The sequence below is a fragment of the Dermacentor variabilis genome, chromosome 1, assembly GCF_050947875.1.
Source record: "Dermacentor variabilis isolate Ectoservices chromosome 1, ASM5094787v1, whole genome shotgun sequence".
Lineage (NCBI taxonomy): Eukaryota > Metazoa > Arthropoda > Arachnida > Ixodida > Ixodidae > Dermacentor > Dermacentor variabilis.
Genome location: NC_134568.1, coordinates 161,153,440 through 161,174,796, shown reverse-complemented (window position 1 = coordinate 161,174,796; position 21,357 = coordinate 161,153,440). Strand labels below are relative to the sequence as shown.

The window sequence follows — 21,357 nt, the reverse complement described above, 5'->3', positions numbered from 1 at the left end:
AATCTGCCAAGGGAACACACTTTCTCAAAAAAAGAAAAAAAGAACAGGAAGTTCTACTCTAAAAGTGCTCCAAGGCCTGTATTTTGTGACACTCCATTTCAATTTCTATTCTTCCCTTATCACATGGTGTGCCAAGTAGACGATCCCAGAGATATACACCACTTGTACAGCGGTATCAAATCACGTCCGAGCCAATGATGAAGGGTGAAAAGAATGTAAAAGGAAATGAAACGTTAGGAAATATGCCCCCGAATTTGCCACTAGGATTCAGCTCTAGGTTGCTGCTTCGAACAACTTGAATGCTCACCAGGATTGCAGTCCCACACGAATACCACCACAGGTGGAATGAGAAGGATAGAAGACAGGTTGAGAACCCGCACGTTCCTGGCGACGCTTTCGGACACCCGGCCCTGGAAGCACAAGTCCAGGAGGAAGGCATGTTAAAGGTCTGTGATCTCTACCACAAACATTGAGCCACTATGTCATTTTACATTTTTCAATACCATTCTCACAGTGCAATAAAGCGCATCCTTGGTTATCTCATCACAGATCCCTGCAAAAATCAAATAGTACCCACCGCAGCCAACAGCTTTTCAATGACCAACGAGCACAATATGCACAGGTTAAGACCTGCGAAAAGAAAAAAAAAAACATACAGTGACAAATTAGACTGAGATAACTGCAATTATATTATAACAAGAAATTATGTTAGTAACGTACGCCACTATTAGGTCTAAAAAATGATATAAGATCAGACAACTTGTAACGTAACCGTTTCTAGTGCAGGATCCGCTATTACGCGGTCTTTTCCGATTCCTGTTTACCCGCGTACCGCTTGTAGTGCAGCCGCATGAAACGAAACACCGGTTATAATGCGGCTTCTGTGGGAAAATCCCGCGGACAAGCACGGTAGCGAGCGCGCTTCTCAAGGTACACGCGGACCAACCGATGGGAGGGGAGAACGACGAGGGCGACGCGGTAGAGGAGGAAGAGACGCAAAGTGAACGAACAAGGAACGGAAAAAAATATATGCAGATCTCCCACATACTGTGTGAATCCGTGTAAACGAAGCTTTCTGTCGGTAATTGTCGGCGATGCTGATGGCAAATGTTTAAAAGCGCTTGGCACAATACGAGAATGGTGAGATGGTGTTCCCCTTACTCGCGTGCACCACTTGTGTTTGACCACATAGCATTGCAAATACACAGCGAGACGCGTTTGCTTGAGGCACTGTTGTGCGCCATTGTTCATAGCATGCGAGAAGGTTAGCTCTGTCAGTGCACGGTACTGACATCATGGGTTCGCGGTACTTCCAAGTATTTCTATCGCTGCTATCAATGAACTAATTTGAAAAAATATTGCCGTAGAACACTCCTTAGAGGCCAAGTAACAACTTTCAGCCTATAACCAAAATGTACTTTATGACCTGGTGCGGAGCCCTTCAAAGGGCCACAAAAATTTCGGTTATACGCTGGAATTTGCTACGTGCCCTCTAGGGAGCGTTGTATCGCAAGCATTTTTCAAATTGGTTCATTAATAGCCGCGCTGAAAAAATATTTCCGTGCCGCGAACCCATGATTTCAGGAGGCGATCGTCACCGCCAACGTAACGCTCTCTCCACTCGCCCCGTTTAGCCTCCGCAAGCGATATTCCTTCCCTGCGTTCTCCCATACGGGAGCTCGTGGATCGCGTGACGCATACGTCACAGGCCCCGCCTTTTTTTTTTTTTTTTTTTGCTGCCCGGCGCACTTCCGCTGGTGGTGTCGCGCACGAGCTGTTGCGTTTGTCTCGTTTCGCGCAGCGCACAATTTTGCGCGCTGCGCACGAGAACACGTGACTAGCAATATAAGTCGGTGCTACACGAACACTGAGGCAGACAAGCGGATCACAGAGCATGATTCCGCGCTGGAACACGGTAGAAAATGACACTTTCATTGCCTGTGCGCGCGACTGAACGTGGGAACAGGCGGACGAAACGGAAGTACATCTCTCTTGCTACGGTATAAGTAAAACAAACACGCAGACATTGGTTTGTGTGTCTTATTATTTCTCTAAACTTTAATTCGCTTATTGAGGCAACAGATTACACAAATAACAGATGGTGTCTTGAATAATTCTTGAAGTCATCTGTCGCTATGAGCGACGTCACAGCATATACGTGTACTTACGTAGGCGCATTTGCGCATATGCGTCACCTCTCCGGCTGTGAGCGCGGCGCCCGAGAAAAGGGCAAACAACATTTGGCTTGAAATTTCAGCGCTTTCCGCAGCGCGTAGCGATGTAATGCTTAGCAGACAAGACCGTTAGCATGCATGCATGCACTGCGCTTGTCAGCTAAAAATGGCCAGACCTGGTGAGGGGCCCTTTAATATGTTCTAAGAGCAACAACGTGACATGATGGACCACTCTATCAAAATTATTTTCAAGATCAATTTGTATCACGGCGACATGGCCCTCCTTTTCGTCACAACGTTCTGTACATTCGAAAAGACTGACCTTCCTTTGGTAATGCAGGTGTGATGAGGGCCCACGCACAAGTTGTTTTATCACAGTTTGAAAGCGTCGCACCATGGTACTTTAGAGTAAACTTCATAGTTCATATTTGTCAAGCTTATTGGTCTATAGGCTACAACCGTCAAAATCCTCGCTGGGTCTTTTTCGCTTTAGGATGTCCTTTTCGGACATGCAATGTCCGAAAAGAAGGATGCGCCGAATTCTTGTTCTCGTACATCTTAATTATCACCTGGTGTAATGCTACAGCTACTCCACTTAAAACTCTTGTAGAAAGCCCCTCCAAGGCCATCAGGCCCCGGCGACTTGCTGGGACTGAGAGTCAATCGCATCCTCAACTTCCGAAAGGCTCATTGGTCTGCCGAGTGCTTCACAAACCGGCGTCTGATATTGTTAGCAATAATGGGAAGAAGTCAATTTTAAAACGTTTCATATAACAGGTCTTTTTCCACATCAAACTTTCATAATAAGACTGAAATGTGAAATGCGCGCTTTATCATTCCAACATAATTAGTGACTTGCCCATCATAACTTATTGTTATTTCCTTGGCAACCGCATTTCTTTTTCTCGTCGCTTATTGCTCACTTGGATGGCGTATTCCCGTCCATAAACTCTCTGCACGCGTGCCTTTAATACAGCATCTTGCACTTTTTTCCATCCATAACTTCAAGCTCGGACTTCTTTGGTTTCTTTCGTAAATAAGCCAGGCGAAGAGCTTTCTGCGCAGATCACATGTTTTAACCTAAGGTGCAATTCTTTGTCACGCTCTTTCTCTTTATACCGGCCTACGCATACGCTCTTTCAATTGCGGTGAATTTAACGGCTCTCCTGAAGATGTTCCCATTCTGCAATGAAAAACGATGACGCAGTTGTGCTGAGCAAATTTTCGAGCTTTTCTTGCACTGCATTTCGGAAAACGTCGTCTTGCAAAAGTGTTTCCTTTAGTTTCCATAGGTCCCAGTTGAATTTAGATGCTTTTGGTTGCTTTTCTATGGTTGATATAACTAGACAATTATCGCTGAAACTAACATGTAACACTTGATAATTTGAAAATAAAGGTGCAAAAGTTAACGGAGCATAAATTCTGTCTAGATTGCTATGACAATCGCCTTCCTAGTGCATATACACATTATTTTTTTTTCGCTTCAGAACACATAACCGATGTCTTCAAGGTCTTGTTCCCTTACAATCGAACTTTTATTAAAAGCAAGGAACTTTTATCACAAACACTGAACTTAGATTTATCTTCTGGAAAGCAAACATAATCAAAATCACTCAGTAAAATGACATGCCTTTCACAATTGTAGTACTGATGAAGACCAAAAATGACTTCCCGCTACCGTGCTACGTTCTGAGTGTACACGCAGATCACCTTCCAAGGCATCTCTGAAAAAGTAAAATCACAACGGACCATTCTACCATCCTCGGATGACGTGACCGCTTAAACTACGGCAATGTTGCTACGCAAAAAATATAAATAAATACTAAGGCAGCCCCCAGACCACCCCGCCGCGTGACATACACATACGGTATATTTGGGGCGGGAAACGTCAACCATTTGCTCCGTGTGTTTACCATTCGCAATTTTCGTTTCTCGAACGGCCACTAAGTCAAGATTATTTTGAGCAAGAATACAGTTAACTTGGCACTGCCTTCTACGCCCGCTCAATCCACGCATGTTCAACGTCGCAACACAAAGACCACACGAAAAATTAACTGCTATGTAAAGAAAATAGAATCTAAACTAGTTACCGCACATCGTCCGACTCGCATCTCCTGCTTCGGTGACTTGGTGGTCTAGTCAAGAGAGCCTTTGTTTTCTGGGCTTAGCTAACCACAATGACGACGGCCGACGCACATCCTGCCCACGAACCCAAGTCCCCAGACCTCGACAACACAATTGCTCTCCTAGAAACGACTACGCTAACGCGGAGACGTCGGGGTTAAAGTGCGGCGTTTGGCTAGAACGCCGGGCTTGGGTTTGAAGGCCGGTCGGCGTCCCGGTGGAGCCTTCGGTGGAGGTTCGTCACTCCCTGTCTCCTGACCCTCTTCCTCCTGCTCATCCGCCTCCTCGCGAAGCCTCTTAGCAGGCGCACTATTTGAAGTAGGCATCACGGTGTCGAAAGTGTCCTGTTGTTCCCCCGGTCGTCACTTCTGCTGAGGTACAAGTTTCTTCGGCGTCTTTTTCCTCGATCTCTATCTCGTGTCACCCCGCGGGTCTTTCAAGCCGTCCAATGACTTGGCTTCATCAGCAGATGCTACCTTCTTCAAGGGCGTTAGCATCAAGGGTTGGACATCTCCCTTCACCAGCGGCTTCCACTGCATCTAACACGTCCATGAGGTGATCTGTCACATCTTCCTGCAATGCCGGGCTTGTCACTGTGGCGTGGACGCGCACGTACATGGTCTCGTCGTGACAGTAACGACAACGAAGCCCGCAGCGTGGTACGTGGCACTCGCGTCGTATGTGCCCGATGCCACGGTATCTGAGCAGAGGGCAGCTCTGCCTGAGAAGTGCACGAGCGCATCTTCTTCCGCTATTCGCAGCTGGTGGGTCAAGTCCTCGGCGGTGACGCCCACCTTCAGCTTCAATGCCACAGAACGGGTGGCTGACCCTCTGTCAATGCATCCTTGCACCTGCCACTTGTCTCTGGCGATTTCAGTAACTTTTCCCAAAGGTGACAAAGCAGTGCGTGCGTCGCCGTCAGGTATTCCGTGAAGATGCCAGTACAGCTTCATTCGGATGCCTCGGTCACACGGGTCGACGACCACACAGCGGTGGTCCTTGACATCGAACGCGTCTGCAGCGACAATATATTTTTTTTCCTTTCTCGTCCTTGAAAGTGACTGCCCACAGATGGTATATTTGATATGCACTCAGCGCAACGCCACTTCCGGCATGAGGCAGTCGTGTAAGAACGTCGCGAAAATGTTCCACTCTCTAAAGCCTTGCCTCAGTGGCGTAGCCAGAAATTTATTTCGGGAGGGGGTCTACGCCGACAACTACAACTCCTCCACCTTCCTTCACCTTTCTCCCTCTTTCTATATATATATATATATATATATATATATATATATATATATATATATATATATGCTGTTCCTATGTATATAGGAACAGCAGACGAAGACTTAAGACTCAGATAGGCGTTTATTAGCGTCATTTAAGCCCAGATGGACACTAAGAATACACACACACACACACACGTTATATATATATATATATATATATATATATATATATATATATATATATATATATATATATATATAAACGAGAAGAAAGGTGGTTAACCGAGGGGCCCGATTTTTATTAGTCATATCATGAGAAGCCAACAACACTGACACCAAGGATAACATAGGGGAGATTACTTGTGCTTAATAAATGAAATAAAGAAGCGATAAATTAATGGAAATGAAAGTGGATTAAAAACCAACTTGTCGCAGGTGGGAACCGAACCAACCACCTTCGCATTTCGCGTGCGATGCTCTACCAATTGAGCTACCGCGGCGCTGTTTCCCCATTCACTTTCTTGGGTATTTATGTGTCCTAGTAGAACCCTGGGAGTGTTAGCCAGCGCCACCACTCACAGACCTTGGCGGCGGACGTCGAACGTCCTTTTTGCCGCAGGCGTCACGAGAAAGTGATCTTTTTGGGTGAAGGCAACTGGTCAATAAACCCACATATGCTACCTAAAGGCATCAATGTAGCCGGATTTGAGACCCTCGTATTGGTATTTCGTATATTCGTATACGAGACCCTCGTATTCGAGACGAGGGTCTCGAATCCGGCTACATCGATGCCTTCAGGTAGCATATGTGGGTTCGAAAAGGTTCGTCCTATAGGCAACATCGAGTGTACTATCCAATGTGATTCATCGCGCCGTATACTGTATCTGTACGAATATTGTTTCAAGGGATCTGAACCCGTGGAATTGACTGGGACGAGTGTCTACCCGCAGACTTACGAACAGAATGGCAAGACTGGGTGAGCCAGTTGACAAAGATGCCCTCAATTAGGGTGGTGTGTTACATCGGCAGCAGCTAAGAGAAAGTGCCCCACGTACTAGAAGGGCACGTTTTTTGCGATGCAAGTCCGTTCGCATACGGCGCTATGGTCTACGTCGTTACTGAGCGAGCAACACGACTCCAGTTACTCATCGCAAAGTCACGCGTTGCTCCAATCAAGACGGTAACTTTGCCTCGTCTAGAACTTCTGGGAGCCTTAATTAGTGCAGGAGACGAAAGATCTGATAAAGAAACGCCAATGTATGAAAGCATCTAACCCTACAGCTAGAATAGAACTTGCAGAACTTTCGAAGTTAATCAACAAGCGTAAGACAGCTGACATAAGGAAGTATAATATGGATAGAATTGAACATGCTCTCAGGAACGGAGGAAGCCTAAAAACAGTGAAGAAGAAACTAGGAATTGGCAAGAATCAGATGTATGCGTTAAGAGACAAAGCCGGCAATATCATTACTAATATGGATGAGATAGTTCAAGTGGCTGAGGAGTTCTATAGAGATTTATACAGTACCAGTGGCATCCACGACGATAATGGAAGAGAAAATAGTCTAGAGGAATTCGAAATCCCGAAGGTAACGCCGGAAGAAGTAAAGAAAGCCTTAGGAGATATGCAAAGGGGGAAGGCAGCTGGGGAGGATCAGGTAACAGCAGATTTGTTGAAGGATGGTGGACAGATTGTTCTAGAGAAACTGGCCACCCTGTATACGCAATGCCTCATGACCTCGAGCGTACCGGAATCTTGGAAGAACGCTAAAATAATCCTAATCCATAAGAAAGGGGACGCCAAAGACTTGAAAAATTGTAGACCGATCAGCTTACTGTCCGTTGCCTACAAAGTATTTACTAAGGTAATTGCAAATAGAATCAGGAACACCTTAGACTTCTGTCAACCAAAGGACCAGGCAGGATTCCGTAAAGGCTACTCAACAATAGACCATATTCACACTATCAATCAAGTGATAGAGAAATGTGCAGAATATAACCAACCCTTAAATATAGCTTTCATTGATTACGAGAAAGCGTTTGATTCAGTCGAAACCTCAGCAGTCATGGAGGCATTACGGAATCAGGGTGTAGATGAGCCATATGTAAAAATACTGGAAGATATCTATAGCGGCTCCACAGCCACCGTAGTCCTCCATAAAGCAAGCAACAATATCCCAATAAAGAAAGGCGTCAGACAGGGAGATACGATCTCTCCAATGCTATTCACAGCGTGTTTACAGGAGGTATTCAGAGACCTGGATTGGGAAGAATTGGGGATAAAAGTTAATGGAGAATACCTTAGTAACTTGCGATTCGCTGATGATATTGCCTTGCTTAGTAACTCAGGGGACCAATTGCAATGCATGCTCACTGACCTGGAGAGGCAAAGCAGAAGAGTGGGTCTAAAAATTAATCTGCAGAAAACTAAAGTAATGCTTAACAGTCTCGGGAGAGAACAGCAATTTACAATAGGCAGCGAGGCACTGGAAGTCGTAAGGGAATACATCTACTTAGGGCAGGTAGTGACGGCGGATCCGGATCATGAGACGGAAATAATCCGAAGAATAAGAATGGGCTGGGGTGCGTTTGGCAGGCATTCCCAAATCATGAACAGCAGGTTGCCATTATCCCTCAAGAGAAAAGTATATAATAGCTGTGTCTTACCAGTACTCACCTACGGGGCAGAAACCTGGAGGCTTACTAAAAGGGTTCTACTCAAATTGAGGACGACACAACGAGCTATGGAAAGAAGAATGATAGGTGTAACGTTAAGGGATAAGAAAAGAGCAGATTGGGTGAGGGAACAAACGCGAGTTAATGACATCTTAGTTGAAATCAAGAAATGGGCATGGGCAGGACATGTAATGAGGAGGGAAGATAACCGATGGTCATTAAGGGTTACGGACTGGATCCCAAGGGAAGGGAAGCGTAGCAGGGGGCGGCAGAAAGTTAGGTGGGCGGATGAGATTAAGAAGTTTGCAGGGACGACATGGCCACAATTAGTACATGACTGGGGTTGTTGGAGAAGTATGGGAGAGGCCTTTGCCCTGCAGTGGGCGTAACCAGGCTGATGATGATGATGATGATGAATTAGTGCAAGGTTGATGAGCTTCGTATCCAGCGCGCTTACGGACTCCCAGCTACGTTACACTATGTGGACGGACTCGACAATAACATTATCATGGCTTAGAGGCGATGCACAGAAATGGAAACAGTTTGTTTGCAACAGAGTCACTGGAATCCAAGAGCGAACCGAGCCTTCCGCATGGAAGTACACAAGCACACGCGTTTGAAGTGGTCAGAGTGGACTTCGCAGGGCCTCTCTTCGTAAGGACACGGTTAGAAGAGAAGAAGAGACATTGCTCTTGTTGCAATCCCAGCGCTGGCACCGGTTGTTGCAATCGGGGTCGCAAGCCCCAGGGGTAGCGTTGGCCTGGCGGCCTGGGGCACAACTGGAAGCATCCGAAGGTCCTGGAAAAGCATGAGTCGACTGCTAACAGAACAATTTGTTTATTCTAGCATCGCAAAAGAGCGGCCGGTCAGGTCGACCGAAGTGGAGAGACGGGAGAGCACGTTACTCGACAGAAGAAATCGGAGCCTCTCTCTTGGCTTCCGGGGGCAGCTGCTTTTATACTCTCGCAGTTGAGGGCAAGAAGGAACGCCTCGATAGAGGCGCACGTGACGGCGCCGCTCGGGCACGTTGAGACGAGTAGGTGACGTATCCGCCGGGCCGGCGCCGTTCAGACCTCCTCGCTTCACAGTTGGGGGAGCTCCTCTCCCCGGCTGCCGCGCTTTGACAAGCGTGGGCACCAACATGCACACACACACACACGCACACACGAAGACACGTGGCATTGGAACATGCCTGGACGCGCTTGGCGGGGAGGCGTAGCGGCGGCGCTGAACGGGCCAAAATGTCCGCCGCTTTGAACGAAGCCCCGGCGTCCGCTGCATCCGCGCCGGCTATACCGCGCGTCGTAGGCGAAACGTAACACTCTATTCACTCGTGCAGCTTCAGCAGCTGGGCTGTTGAGTTTACCGAACCATCTGTGTAGACATCTTGGAGGAATCTGTGTACGTTGTGAATGTGTTCCAAAGTTGCTTGTTTCAAAGCTTGCAACGACGCTCCAGCTTTCTTTCCGATTCCCGGAATTGTCAATTGCACTTGCGGCCGGTTCAGACACCACAATGGGTCTGATAATCGTGTAGCAGGCGTAAATTCTGATGTCAAGTAGGACTGATGTCTTACAACACTTTTGGCAAAAGTTGAATGTGGCCTCTTTGCTGGCAAGCAAATCAAGATGGTGTGAGGGAATCCGAGTCAGGTGTCGGATATGTGCTCTCAGGACATCTATATCTCTGTAGACTGTCAAAGGAGTGTCTCCGACAATGGCCACTGTCGCAATCGATGACGTAGTTTTGGGGAGACCGAGACAAGTTCTGAGCGCTTGTGCTTGCACACTCTGGAGTTTGCGGATATTTGTAGTGCAATTATTTCCTAGTACAGGTAAGCTGTACCACAAGAAGCCCAAAACAGTGCTTTATATAGTTGCAACATTGACGGAACTGTAGCGCCCCAGGAGTTCCCGCCGAAAAACGCAAGAAGGTGCACGATGGCGGTCAAACGCTTTGTCATGTACGAGACGTGAGGGCTCCAAGACAAGTCCCTATCAATGATGACACCAAGAAAGCGGTGCGTTCGTCTTTATCGTACAGTTTGGTCATTAATCCGCAAAGCATACGGGGCCATCGCTTCGCGAGTAAAAGCAACGAGCGCACATTTCTCAGGGGAAAGCTCCAGGCCTTGCCTTCTTAGGTATGTTGACACGGCCGTTGAAGCCTTCTGAAGTCGTGCGCGGTCTTGTAGACGTGTCACTCCTGAAGCCCCCATATGCAAATGTCGTCTGCATATACGGAAAGCTGAACGTTTTGCGGTAACGAATCGGCGAGACCAACGAGCACCAGGTTGAACAGGGTCGGGTTGAGTACTCCGCGTTGCGATACACCACGACTGGTATAGCTAGACGGCGTCGGTCCGTCTTCAGTCAAAATAAAGAATATTGTGCCAAACGCTCCATGGTGGCGTGTATGGTGGGAGCGGCTTGTAAGAGCTTTAAGACACTGCTTGGCAACATTCTTCAAAGAGCCTGCCTCAACTCCGAAGAACTCATGACAGTACTCGCAGAAGTTGAAGCCGTCGTCAATTTTAGACCAGTTTCATCGAATCCGAAGACTGCGAAGCATGCTCTCTGACTCCTGCCGATTTGTCGACTGGCAGTAGGTTCACGACGATACCACAAAACAACATCGAGGAACCGGAGATATCAACGCGTACGGAGGCTGTACGGAGACTTCAGTACAGAAGGCGCCTGACCGAAAACTTTTGGAAACGATGGACCAAAGAGTATTTACTCCAACTTAGATCAGCAAACTTCTGTGAGAAATGGGGCAATAACAAAGTTCAGGAAGGTGATGTTGTACTTGTACAAGCTGAAAACTTTCCACGTCAAATGCTTCCACGTCCTCCGTGGACTTCTAAGTCCTCCGTGGACTTCCACGTCCTCCGTAGACTTCAGGGTGACTGAAGTCTACGGAGGAGGAGATGGGCACGTTCGCTCTTGCAAGATAAAGCGACAAGACGGCCTTGTGACAACATTTCCATCCAAAGGCTATCTACTAGAACTACCGGCGCGACCGCACTTCGCGGCGGGGAATGCGTTGAATTTACCCATGTACCTTGGGGCGCGTGAGCGCGTTCGAAGAGAGACCTGGAGCCGTCGTTTACTTTCCGAGTCCAAGGGGACGCTAACAAACGCCTATCTGAGACTTAAAGGGCAACTCCGGCGATTTTTCGATGTCAACGGATGTCCATGAAATTCGCTTGGTACGTTCCTCTGAACACTTCCGTCATATCCCAAAAAAAGCAGGTTTGTGAGCATCAGATCTTTTACAAATGAATTTAATTGCCTCGAACACCCTACCTTGCCTCCTCCTCAGTTTAAGGCCACATTGCGTATGGCGTCAGGAGTGTTCCATGCAGAGCATTCCAGGATCATGCAGACGGCAGCGATGAGAGCGTCGAGGAATCGACAATCGTGAGCTGGTTGGTGCATGCATGGTGTGAGAAGGTGCTGTCGCGAGAAGTTGCGCTAACTGTACACGTGCAAGAGATGGGAGGCAAGTGGTGTTGCGTTGTTGGCTGCACGAACTTCAGGCCTCGCCATCCGCACACACAGTTTGAGCCGATGCCGATCGCGTTCAGCCGAGGTTAAGCCTATACGTCACAGTCGCGTAGTTCATGCATCTGCTGTTGGCGGACCTGAGCGACTGAGCTGAAGCTAATTAAGCCATCAGGATGAAGAAAACTCCTTCTGCAGCACAGTTTTGACCATACGAATTTCAAATAAACGATTCTTCATTTCGTACAGTGCACACACAAAAAGAGAGAAGCGTCGAGATGGAGCAGTATCAACATCGGTACGTTGCCGTTTTCGACGGCAAGCTGCCCGCCGCACTCATCGGCATTTCCCTAAATTAAATGCGACGACGAACATGGATGTATTGTTACGTATTGTCATGCAGACTCATTATTAAGCTTCCGAGGTGCACTGCTTGCCTCGTATCACAAATTGGCAGTAGGCCCTTCGAGAGAGAGAGAGAGAGAGAGAGAGAGAGAGAGAGAGAGAGAGAGAGAGAGAGAGAGAGCTCGATCAGCAGCATAAACAACCGCCTCGTTCAGCTGCTCACAGTGTCTATACTGGCATCGGCGTTTCTGCGAGAAAATTACGCGTTTTCTAAATGAACGATCATACTCGCAAAGTCCTCACCTATGTCCACTGTACGGAACATATTGTGTGCATGAAGAGAATACGAAGAATGATACCTATATATAGGCAGCGTAACAACGCTCTCGTACTACACTCTCCGGCTCGCTGCTTTCGAAGCTGCGTGGTCGCTCATATCAGCGCGATTCAGAGTGATGCAACGGTGCTTACATGCACAAAATCTGACTGTTTTGATATGTTCTGACATTAATTGATGCCACCAATGAGCGGCCAGTGTTATATCTCAATCGAACGACGAGTAGTCGCTGCACGCGGCGATGTAAACAAACGCACTGTTCGGCGCTTTGGACTGCCAGCGGCATTCCTGCAAAATACAAATGCGGAAGGTCGTGCTCCACATCTTGCAGTAAGCATGCGAAGCGTTTCCCCGAGAAGGGGTAAAACACCTAAAATAGCAAGCAGCACGCATAATATCAGCGGTTAGGGCTACCCTTGGTCTTCATGTCGCAACATGATATGTAGCGCATGGGCGCTGGCTCTCATGGTGGCGGGTCGAATGCGAACGGTGATCCGTGGCTATCGAATTCGTCAAAATATTATCTGTCAATATTTGACAGATTCGAAGCGCTGGTGCTGCTGACATTGTGACCGAAGGTCGGGCGCGGTCACGATACAGCGAAGCGCCTGCTTTTCGCTGCCAGCGGGCGAGACCGGCACGCCTTGCACGCCTTTCCCAGTGGGGACACTCGTGACGTCACACGAAGTTCGCTCGGCTGCTTGGTAAGGTACCGGTTTTGTTTCCGCGGTTTTCTTGCTTATTTAACATTTTCGAATTTGCGTAGCAATTCTACTATCAGACGCGTGACAGGAGTGTCTCGGGAACCTAAATATTCCATTACCTTGACATAGTCAAAAAATCGCCGCCGGAGTTGCACTTTGCCTTTGCCGACTGTTCCGTGGTCCATATATTCGATACATATACATATTGGAGAGGGAGTCCGACGGAACGGTGCGACGTCATGGGCTGAATTTTGCGAACGGTTTTGACTATTGTGATTGGCCAAGAAGAAGACCAGTGAGTTCCCTTGACGAGCGAACGGGGCAAATGAACTGGATAAAAAGCGGAGCTGGACTGTTGTGGGTGTGCTCGTACATGTAAACCATCAACATGTAAATTTGTAGATAAACCCGTCTTCCCACCTCTTGGACGTCACCCCGGACCTCTCGATCGCCCGGCACCTGGCACATCACAATAAGCCACGGAACCTTAATGGCCACTCAGTCCAGCGTCTGTGATCTGGACTGAGTGACCGAACGATATACCCAGTAGACTTTCTTTTCTTCTTTTAATCTTTCCGTCCCCTTTTCCCTTTCCCCAGTGTAGGGTAGCCAACCGGGCTCAGTCCTGGTTAACCTCCCTGTCTTTCCTTTATCATTTGCTCTCTCTCTCAGACCCCGACGTCGCAACAACACTCAGCGACAAGTAGTGCTCTCGCATTCACACACCATAAAAATTGCTTAAGTGCCCCCATAGGTTTTTGACAATGTACAGAAGCATTTATCCTTGCGCTGTAGTAGGATCAGCGACTGCCCACGTCGAGAACGCGATGTGTGACCGTCGCACCCTCCCCGTTCGCCATAATCATACCAATTTTGTGTTTGTGTTTGCTTTGTGTTTAGAGTAAACCGCAGGAGGCATTTTCCCTCGTTTTAAAGAAATCAAGTGGTTGCATTAATACATTAATGCCAAGCTCTAGCGACTTGTGGCGATTGTTAATCACTCTGAAATCTTATACCAAGCACTAAATGAACGAGGTGGAGCGGGTATCCCTCGGCAGAAAAAATAAAAATAATTAGCAAGCACTGATTATCGCGTCACAAACTTTACATTGCAGTACTTGCGTCACGATAATTGCGACAAGTGAATGGTTTCACGCAGTGGTTACGCGGCGGCTGAAGCTGTGCAATGCGATGGTCCGAGCATCGCACGCATAATGCGAAGACGTGGGATCGTTTCCCACCTACGGCAAGTTGTTTTTTCATCCACTTTCATTGCCATTAATTTATCATTTCTTTAATTCAATTAGTAAGTACAAGTAATTTCCCCTATGTTTTCCTTGGTGTCTTTGTTGGCTTCTCATGATACGATTTATACGCGGAGCGCCTAAATTTGTCAATGATCAGAAGACCAAAGCCACTATGCAACCACGGCGGATCTGTCCACTTAGTGTGAATTCTGACACCATAACACGTTTAGACATATCTGTGCACAAACGTACGTATTTCGGGCAAATGCAGTGGCATGCTACATGCCATTTTCATAAAGTCACTTCTTTATGCATTGTGGGACAAAATACCTCTAATAAGATTAATTTTTTTAAGTTTATGGAGCGGCTGTTTTTAAACTGGTACAAGCCGCTGGATTCGTACCAAGTTGTCTTGTTTAGAGAACGTTGCACAATTGCAATTTCGCTATTGCAGTATGCTGACTAAAGTTATTACTTCAAAAGAGTGAGTAAAATAACTTTATTGTATTACCCCAAAAGAAAATTTACTTAAGTTCGTTGGACACTATCGTAGAAGAATTCTTGCTGTCCTCCACAACTAAGAATCACGGCTAGCAAAAGTTGTTTAATCTGAAGTCCCCTATTTTAAATAATAACTGAGCATAGGTGTTGCTGATGCGTTAGGAACACATCACCCATACGCACGCTAACTGTTTAAGTTGATAGTTATAAAGTGGTAGTACAACATGTAAATATAACAGGACAATGAAACGCAACGACAAGCAAGCACAAAGTCGAGAGACAAGTAATGCTTACCAAGTGTAGCATAAACTGGAGGCCATATTCTGGGATCCAGTAGCAGATACCGCACCCATTGCCCTGGGTCCACTAAGATTCCATACCTACAAAACCGAACAGGAACACAGTTCAAATGAGGAACATGTGGTATAATTGCACTCGAGGAAAAAGCCTCGCAGATACAGCAGGTCATCTCAACTACAGTGGTCCTGTGAGATGGCCTAGAGTTTTTTTTTGGGGGGGGGGCACTCTATGTAGAAACAATTTTCGTGCAGACACCTCTGGCGCTCCAACTGAGTTGCCATGTGGTGAGATAGGATGTGAAAGGTTTAACTTTATTTCAGACTAATTTGTGCACTTTCTGTGGAAACATTTTAAAACTTCCAAGGACCTTACAAAGCATTTTCAAGGACTAAACAACACTACATTGGACAAATTGAAAACAATGCATGCTCAGAAGCAAATTTTTTTCTATTGAAAACAAATGAAAAGTGCAGCTCCGCCTACTTACACGAAGCCATTCTTTGCAGCAGGAGCGTAGCATAAAACCTACACTTTCTAGACCGCAGTTTCGTTGAGTAGCAGACGCCAGACAAAGAAGCGGTCTTTGCAAACGCGTGGTGCCATTTTGTCTGCGACGGGCGGTGCTTGCGAGGAGGAACGCAGCGTCGAACCAGCGCGCCGCTCTCCTACTCGCACTGGTATGCGGAGCTCGCCCTTTCTGGGCAGACTGGTACGGTAGCGGTGTCATTGCGAATTAGTGCGATTCTAATGTGTTCCCTCTGTGATTGCTGCGATGTCTGATGACTAAAGGTCAACGGCCTACCACTGTGATGTATTCGGCTGCAAAAATAATTTCCGGAAGCGAATGTGAAGCACATCCTCAGCCGCGGTGACTTAGTGGACTCCGCCGCTGCTAATGCAGACAAGCGTCCGCTTCGGATTGCCAGCATAAACAAAAAGAACTTGACGCCATTAACTTCGTAGAGTGTATGTTCAGAATATTTTGTTTCCAGTGAACGCACGGCAACGAACTCAGGAGCGCAATGCAATAATGCCCGTTGGGTGCACGTTAAGGAAACCCAGGTGGTCAAAAATTAATCCGGAGTGCCCGACTACGGCGCGCCTTATAATCATATAGTGGTCTTGGCACCTGAAACCCCAGAATTAAATTTATATCATATTTCGATCGCGGGAAAAGCTGTAGCAATGCCTCTAGGCCCTTTGCCTTTCGATGTTAGGGCTATATCGAAGCTAACATCTTATTAACTACACGCTAAGAAGTTTCCTAATACCGAAACCTTGTTGAGAGCTCTCAGCAAGACGCGGAAACTTGCCACCCCTCGCGAAAAGCAAGTTCGCCGTGCACCCTACAGCGCGATCCCACTTCCAGCATGGCGCCGGAAGATAAGACTGTTTTGATCGCAAAATGGCAGTGATGGTTACAGTGATTTAGTGGCGTCCTCTTTGAAACGGGCCGGTGACAAAAAGTCACCTAGTCTGCTTGATTTAATCAGTATGCTGTACATGGCTTTTGTCTAGCATTTCTGAACACATCTCCTTAATTTTTTTTCTTTTTCCCCCTTTAATATCTACCTTGTACCGCTAGCTATTGAGGAAATCATTTTAACCAGACGACTCAGCAGCGCTCTATTCAAAGCAATAATGAACAGTATACAGAAGCTCCTCCTATAACTAGAGATGAGGTCAGAAAGGCTTTGCAAGACATGAAACGGGGAAAAGCCGCAGGAGAGGATGGAATAAGTCGATTTAATCAAAGATAGAGGAGACATAATGCTAGGAAAACTAGCGGCTCTCTATACGAATTGTCTATCGACTGCAAGGGTCCCAGAAAACTGGAAGAATGCAGACATTATACTAACCCACAAAAAGGGCGACGTTAAAGAACTAAAAAATTATAGGCCCATTAGCTTACTCCCAGTATTATATAAAATGTTTACCAAAATAATCTCCAATACAATAAGGACAACACTGGAATTTAGTCAACCAAGGCTGGCTTCAGGAAAGGTTACTCTACAATGGATTACATCCACGTCATTAACCAGGTTATCGAGAAATCCGCAGAGTACAATAAACCTCTCTATATAGCTTTCATAGATTACGAAAAAGCATTTGATTCAGTAGAGATACCAGCAGTGACAGAGGCATTGCGTAATCAAGGAGTACAGACCGCTTACGTAAATACCCTAGAAAATATCTACAGAGATTCCACAGCCACCTTAATTCTACACAAGAAAAGTAGAAAGATACCTATAAAGAAAGGGGTCAGACAAGGAGACACAATCTCTCCAATGCTATTCACTGCGTGCTTGGAAGAAGTATTCAAGCTATTAAACTGGGAAGGCTTAGGAGTAAGGACCAACGGCGAATATCTCAGCAACCTTCAATTTGCAGATGACATTGTCATGTTCAGGAACACTGGAGACAGACAGACAGGTTACAACAAATGATTGAGGACCTTAACAGAGAGAGTATGAGAGTGGGGTTGAAGATTAATATGCAGAAGAGAAACATAGTTTCAAGCAAGGTAGTGAGCAAGCAAAGAGATTCTTAGTGCTTCTGACAGGTTTGGGAACTCGCTTATACCATTTATAGACCTTTGCTGTCTTTGGCACGCCGATTGTCAGGGTAGCATACATCTGCGACGGATTTTATTTCCTTCGAGTCATAGTGCAAAATTTTCTTAGACTTGGACAAACTTCAAATTTCTCTAGGGTTGGCAGCACTGCGGCAGCATCCCGTGGAGCAACCCCGCGGCACCCATGGACCGCCATGGGCACGGGGTGCTGTTCTGGACATTGTCGAATTCCGCCATGTTGTTGAATTTCGCCATGTCGTCGAATTTGCAACCTCATCAGCTGTGGTTGGCTCAATACGCTTGATTCTGATTGGTCTTATTGGCGCAGTATGATTGGCAGTACAGCCTCTGATTGGCTCAAAATGCCTCCATTACAGCATTTGACAACATGGGGGAATTCCACCTACGGTCGGACTAGGAGGTAAGCCTAACATCGTCCCCAGAAAGCTTACTTCTTCCGTCACCTACGTAAGTCATAGAGCGCCGTGCACCCGAGATGCGCGCGCCTCCACTCTTAAAGGCCATGCGGAGACAGAAGCGGCCATGCCTGGGGAAAGCGTGGGGAAAGAAACTAAGGAGCGATCATGACGTCAGGTAGCTAGCTCGGCGAGGCAAACTTTCTCTTCGTTGCCCCTCTCTCACAGGGGGATCCAAAGGGAGGGGGTAGATAACGAGGAGTGCACACTCACTTGATAAGGTTCTCCAAGGCCACTCTGCTGTTTGATAACACCTGCGGCAAGACAAAAAAGGAGCTTTAAGGGGCTTGTTTGTTGATGCTAAACTTTGAGTACCAACTGCGTGAAATTGGAAAAACACACGAGAGAAGACACATAAAAGAAGCTCGAGCGCTCGAACTTTTTTTGTGTCTTCTCTTGTCTTCAAGAGAGAGAGAGAGAGAGATTTGTTTCGTCCCGATTTCGCGCCGTTAGTGCCCAAAAGGGGGAAAAATATCGCGAAGCGATACGACGTCTGGATACGTCGATACGCCGCGCGACACTGCTGAATGCAAATACTAGCGCAAATCAACCACTGCAACTCAACCACGGTACATAAACAAGGACACAAGATTGCCTGGCCGGTTGTACCACAGCTGTATAACCTACTGCAAAGAAATCGGTGTTTGGTGACCAAAAGGTGAGGGCGATAGGAAACGGCCACTTCTATGCTATTGTATGGAGGAAACATCCCCGAGGAAACAAACTTCGACCGCTTTGGAAGAATCATGCATCGCATTCTGGTGGAGTTCTGCTAAACTACTTCAAGATGTTTCAGCAATGAATATACTGCGAGGTATAGTGTCAGCTCACAACGAGAACCGGTTGATGCGCCGGTCGCTCCTGATGCTTCAAAGCATAAGTATTCGCACCAGTTCTCTCTTCCTTTGACTGCGCGTCACATGAATGTACTACTTCTACGCTTTCTCTTATTTCCACATTCCATTCCCACAATACAGCAGTTGAGATTACACACCAATGCGTGAGACAGTTACTGCGGCTTTGCTATTTTTATAACCACTTTCGTATAATATTTGACGCTTCCACCAAACAATGCGAGCTTACCCTGTTCACTACTCGATATACTACTACAATATACGAAAAAGTAGATGTGGACACTGCGGACATCAGATGGTGACACACTACTCCAAATCGCGGCATATCACAAATCTCGCGTATGCCTAGCAATTCTGTAATAAAGTTACTTCGCTTTCTAAAAGCGATACTGATTGGCTGACGCACTTTATCCCTTTTTTCTTTATGTAAGCGGTAAGTAGGTCTCAACAAGCTCGCGCGTCCGTTGATTTTCGTGCTGGAAAAGCACAGCAGCACTGATGTAAACCAGCGCGTAACCACAACTCTTGCAGTGCAAGGCCAAGCGAGCAGCCCAAGCGAGGCATACGCGAGAGCCGGGGTATGTCGCGATTGTGAAGTAGAGTAGGCCACGGTCTGACGTCCCTGGTGTCGGCATCTAAGTTAGTTTTTCCTTATTTCCTTTTCTGTTGAACTCTTGGCGTGTGATAGCTTTGCGTACGTATTTTTTGTTCGTATTTAAGCAAGCGTTTTTCGTGAATAAATGCAGTTGCAATTCAGCGTACGTGCTGTGCGATTTTTTTCTCTGTCCTCGTCAGTCACACTGCTCTTAACCACGCATACTGTTTAGAAGAACTTGTTGTTGGGCGAGTTGGTACATATTAGCGAACATTGTTTAACTGCGCGAACAAACGGACCGCAGAGACAGCATGGGACAAGGACGGGCGCAGCATGGGACAAGGACTGCGCCCGTCCTTGTCACATGCTGTCTCTGTGGTTCGTTTGTTCGCGCAGTTAAACAATGTTCGCCACGCATACTGTGCCAAGCATTTTCCCACGTCCGCCACCGATAGTATATTTCGACCAATAATATCGTTCTATTTTCTTTATCTAGACTAACCTGTCTTTAGGAATGCCTGTCATCTGCGGCAGTTAAAGTGCCGCGTCGGCGTCTGGCGCAGAATTTCGAATCGGGAATCAACTCGTACGTGCACTTCAAATGACACTCCTTGGATCCTGAAGGCGCTGACCTACCAGTTCCAACACAAGCAGCGCAGTAAACTGAACCATGAACCAGGATATAACACGCATTGTGTGTACACAAACATGCTTATCTATACACAGATAAGCAGAACCTCGATAAAATGCAACATACAAAGGAATATCCGCGTTGATATCGCTTGTCCACCATTGAATAGCGCAACGCCTGCGTTCAAGTGCGGCACGTGGATAACGAGACAAGGATCTGCGTGCACGAGAGATAAAAGCGTATGCGTACATAGGAACGCTGCAATTCGGGCATCCGCTATACGCGGATTGCACGCTGGCAAATACCCCACCGATCCCCATCCACCCCGTCTACTAGAAATGTTGGCAGCTACCCGACGTCCGCTTCTACTAGAAATGTTGGTCAGCAACAACTACTGTTCGGTCTCGAATCATTTGTATTTACTAACTTTTGACACTGTTCACTGAACCCGCCGTGGAGGCCTAGTGGCTATGGCGTTGCGCTGCTAAGCCTGAGGCACGGAATCAAATCCCGGTCGTGGTGGCTGCGTTTCGATGAGGGCGAAATGAAGGAACACCATAGTGTGCAGTGCAATGGGTGGGTGCACATGAGAGAACTACAGTGGTCAAAATAAATTCGGAGTCCCCCCTCCGGCGTGCCTGATAATCATATCGTGGTTTTGGCACGTCAAACCCCCGATTTTTTTTAAGTGTTCACTGAAAGGCCAAGTATGTACGTATGCCTACAGATACGTACGAGATTACGCGTGGTCTGTCTCTACCCGCGGGCACTGCCCTTCAACGACGAAGCCGGCTGCGTTTAGGCCGCATTGCGAAAGCGTGCCGACACTGATATACGCAGAGTATCGCGAAATGCCTCAATCAGAGGCCAACGCACGGTTTGAGCGGAGCCACACGGCCAATTATAAATAGTGATCAGTTAGTGCACGCCCTGTCAACGCTTGCAAACTGGCCCAAGGATGTCTCCTGCTAACAGGTGCTCGCAGGTAGACGATAGTGACGATGTAACTGAAACACCAGGACGGTGCGTGTGAGCGTATTAAATTAACTTCTGTGTGGTTTTACGTGCGAAAACGACGATATCATT

General features: G+C 47.0%; 1 protein-coding gene across 2 annotated transcripts in view; it reads right to left on the bottom strand.

Moving 5' to 3' along the window:
• The window catches only part of mdy (diacylglycerol O-acyltransferase), a 255,316-nt gene that overhangs the window by 109,176 nt on the left and 124,783 nt on the right, over positions 1 to 21,357 (bottom strand). For both annotated transcript variants that reach the window (XM_075698769.1, XM_075698760.1), the window contains 4 exons: positions 18,405 to 18,445; positions 15,135 to 15,220; positions 578 to 630; positions 308 to 410 (listed from right to left, as the gene is read on the bottom strand). In XM_075698769.1, coding sequence (XP_075554884.1) covers positions 308 to 410; positions 578 to 630; positions 15,135 to 15,220; positions 18,405 to 18,445 — 283 coding nt within the window. The remainder of the gene's footprint in view (positions 1 to 307; positions 411 to 577; positions 631 to 15,134; positions 15,221 to 18,404; positions 18,446 to 21,357) is intronic.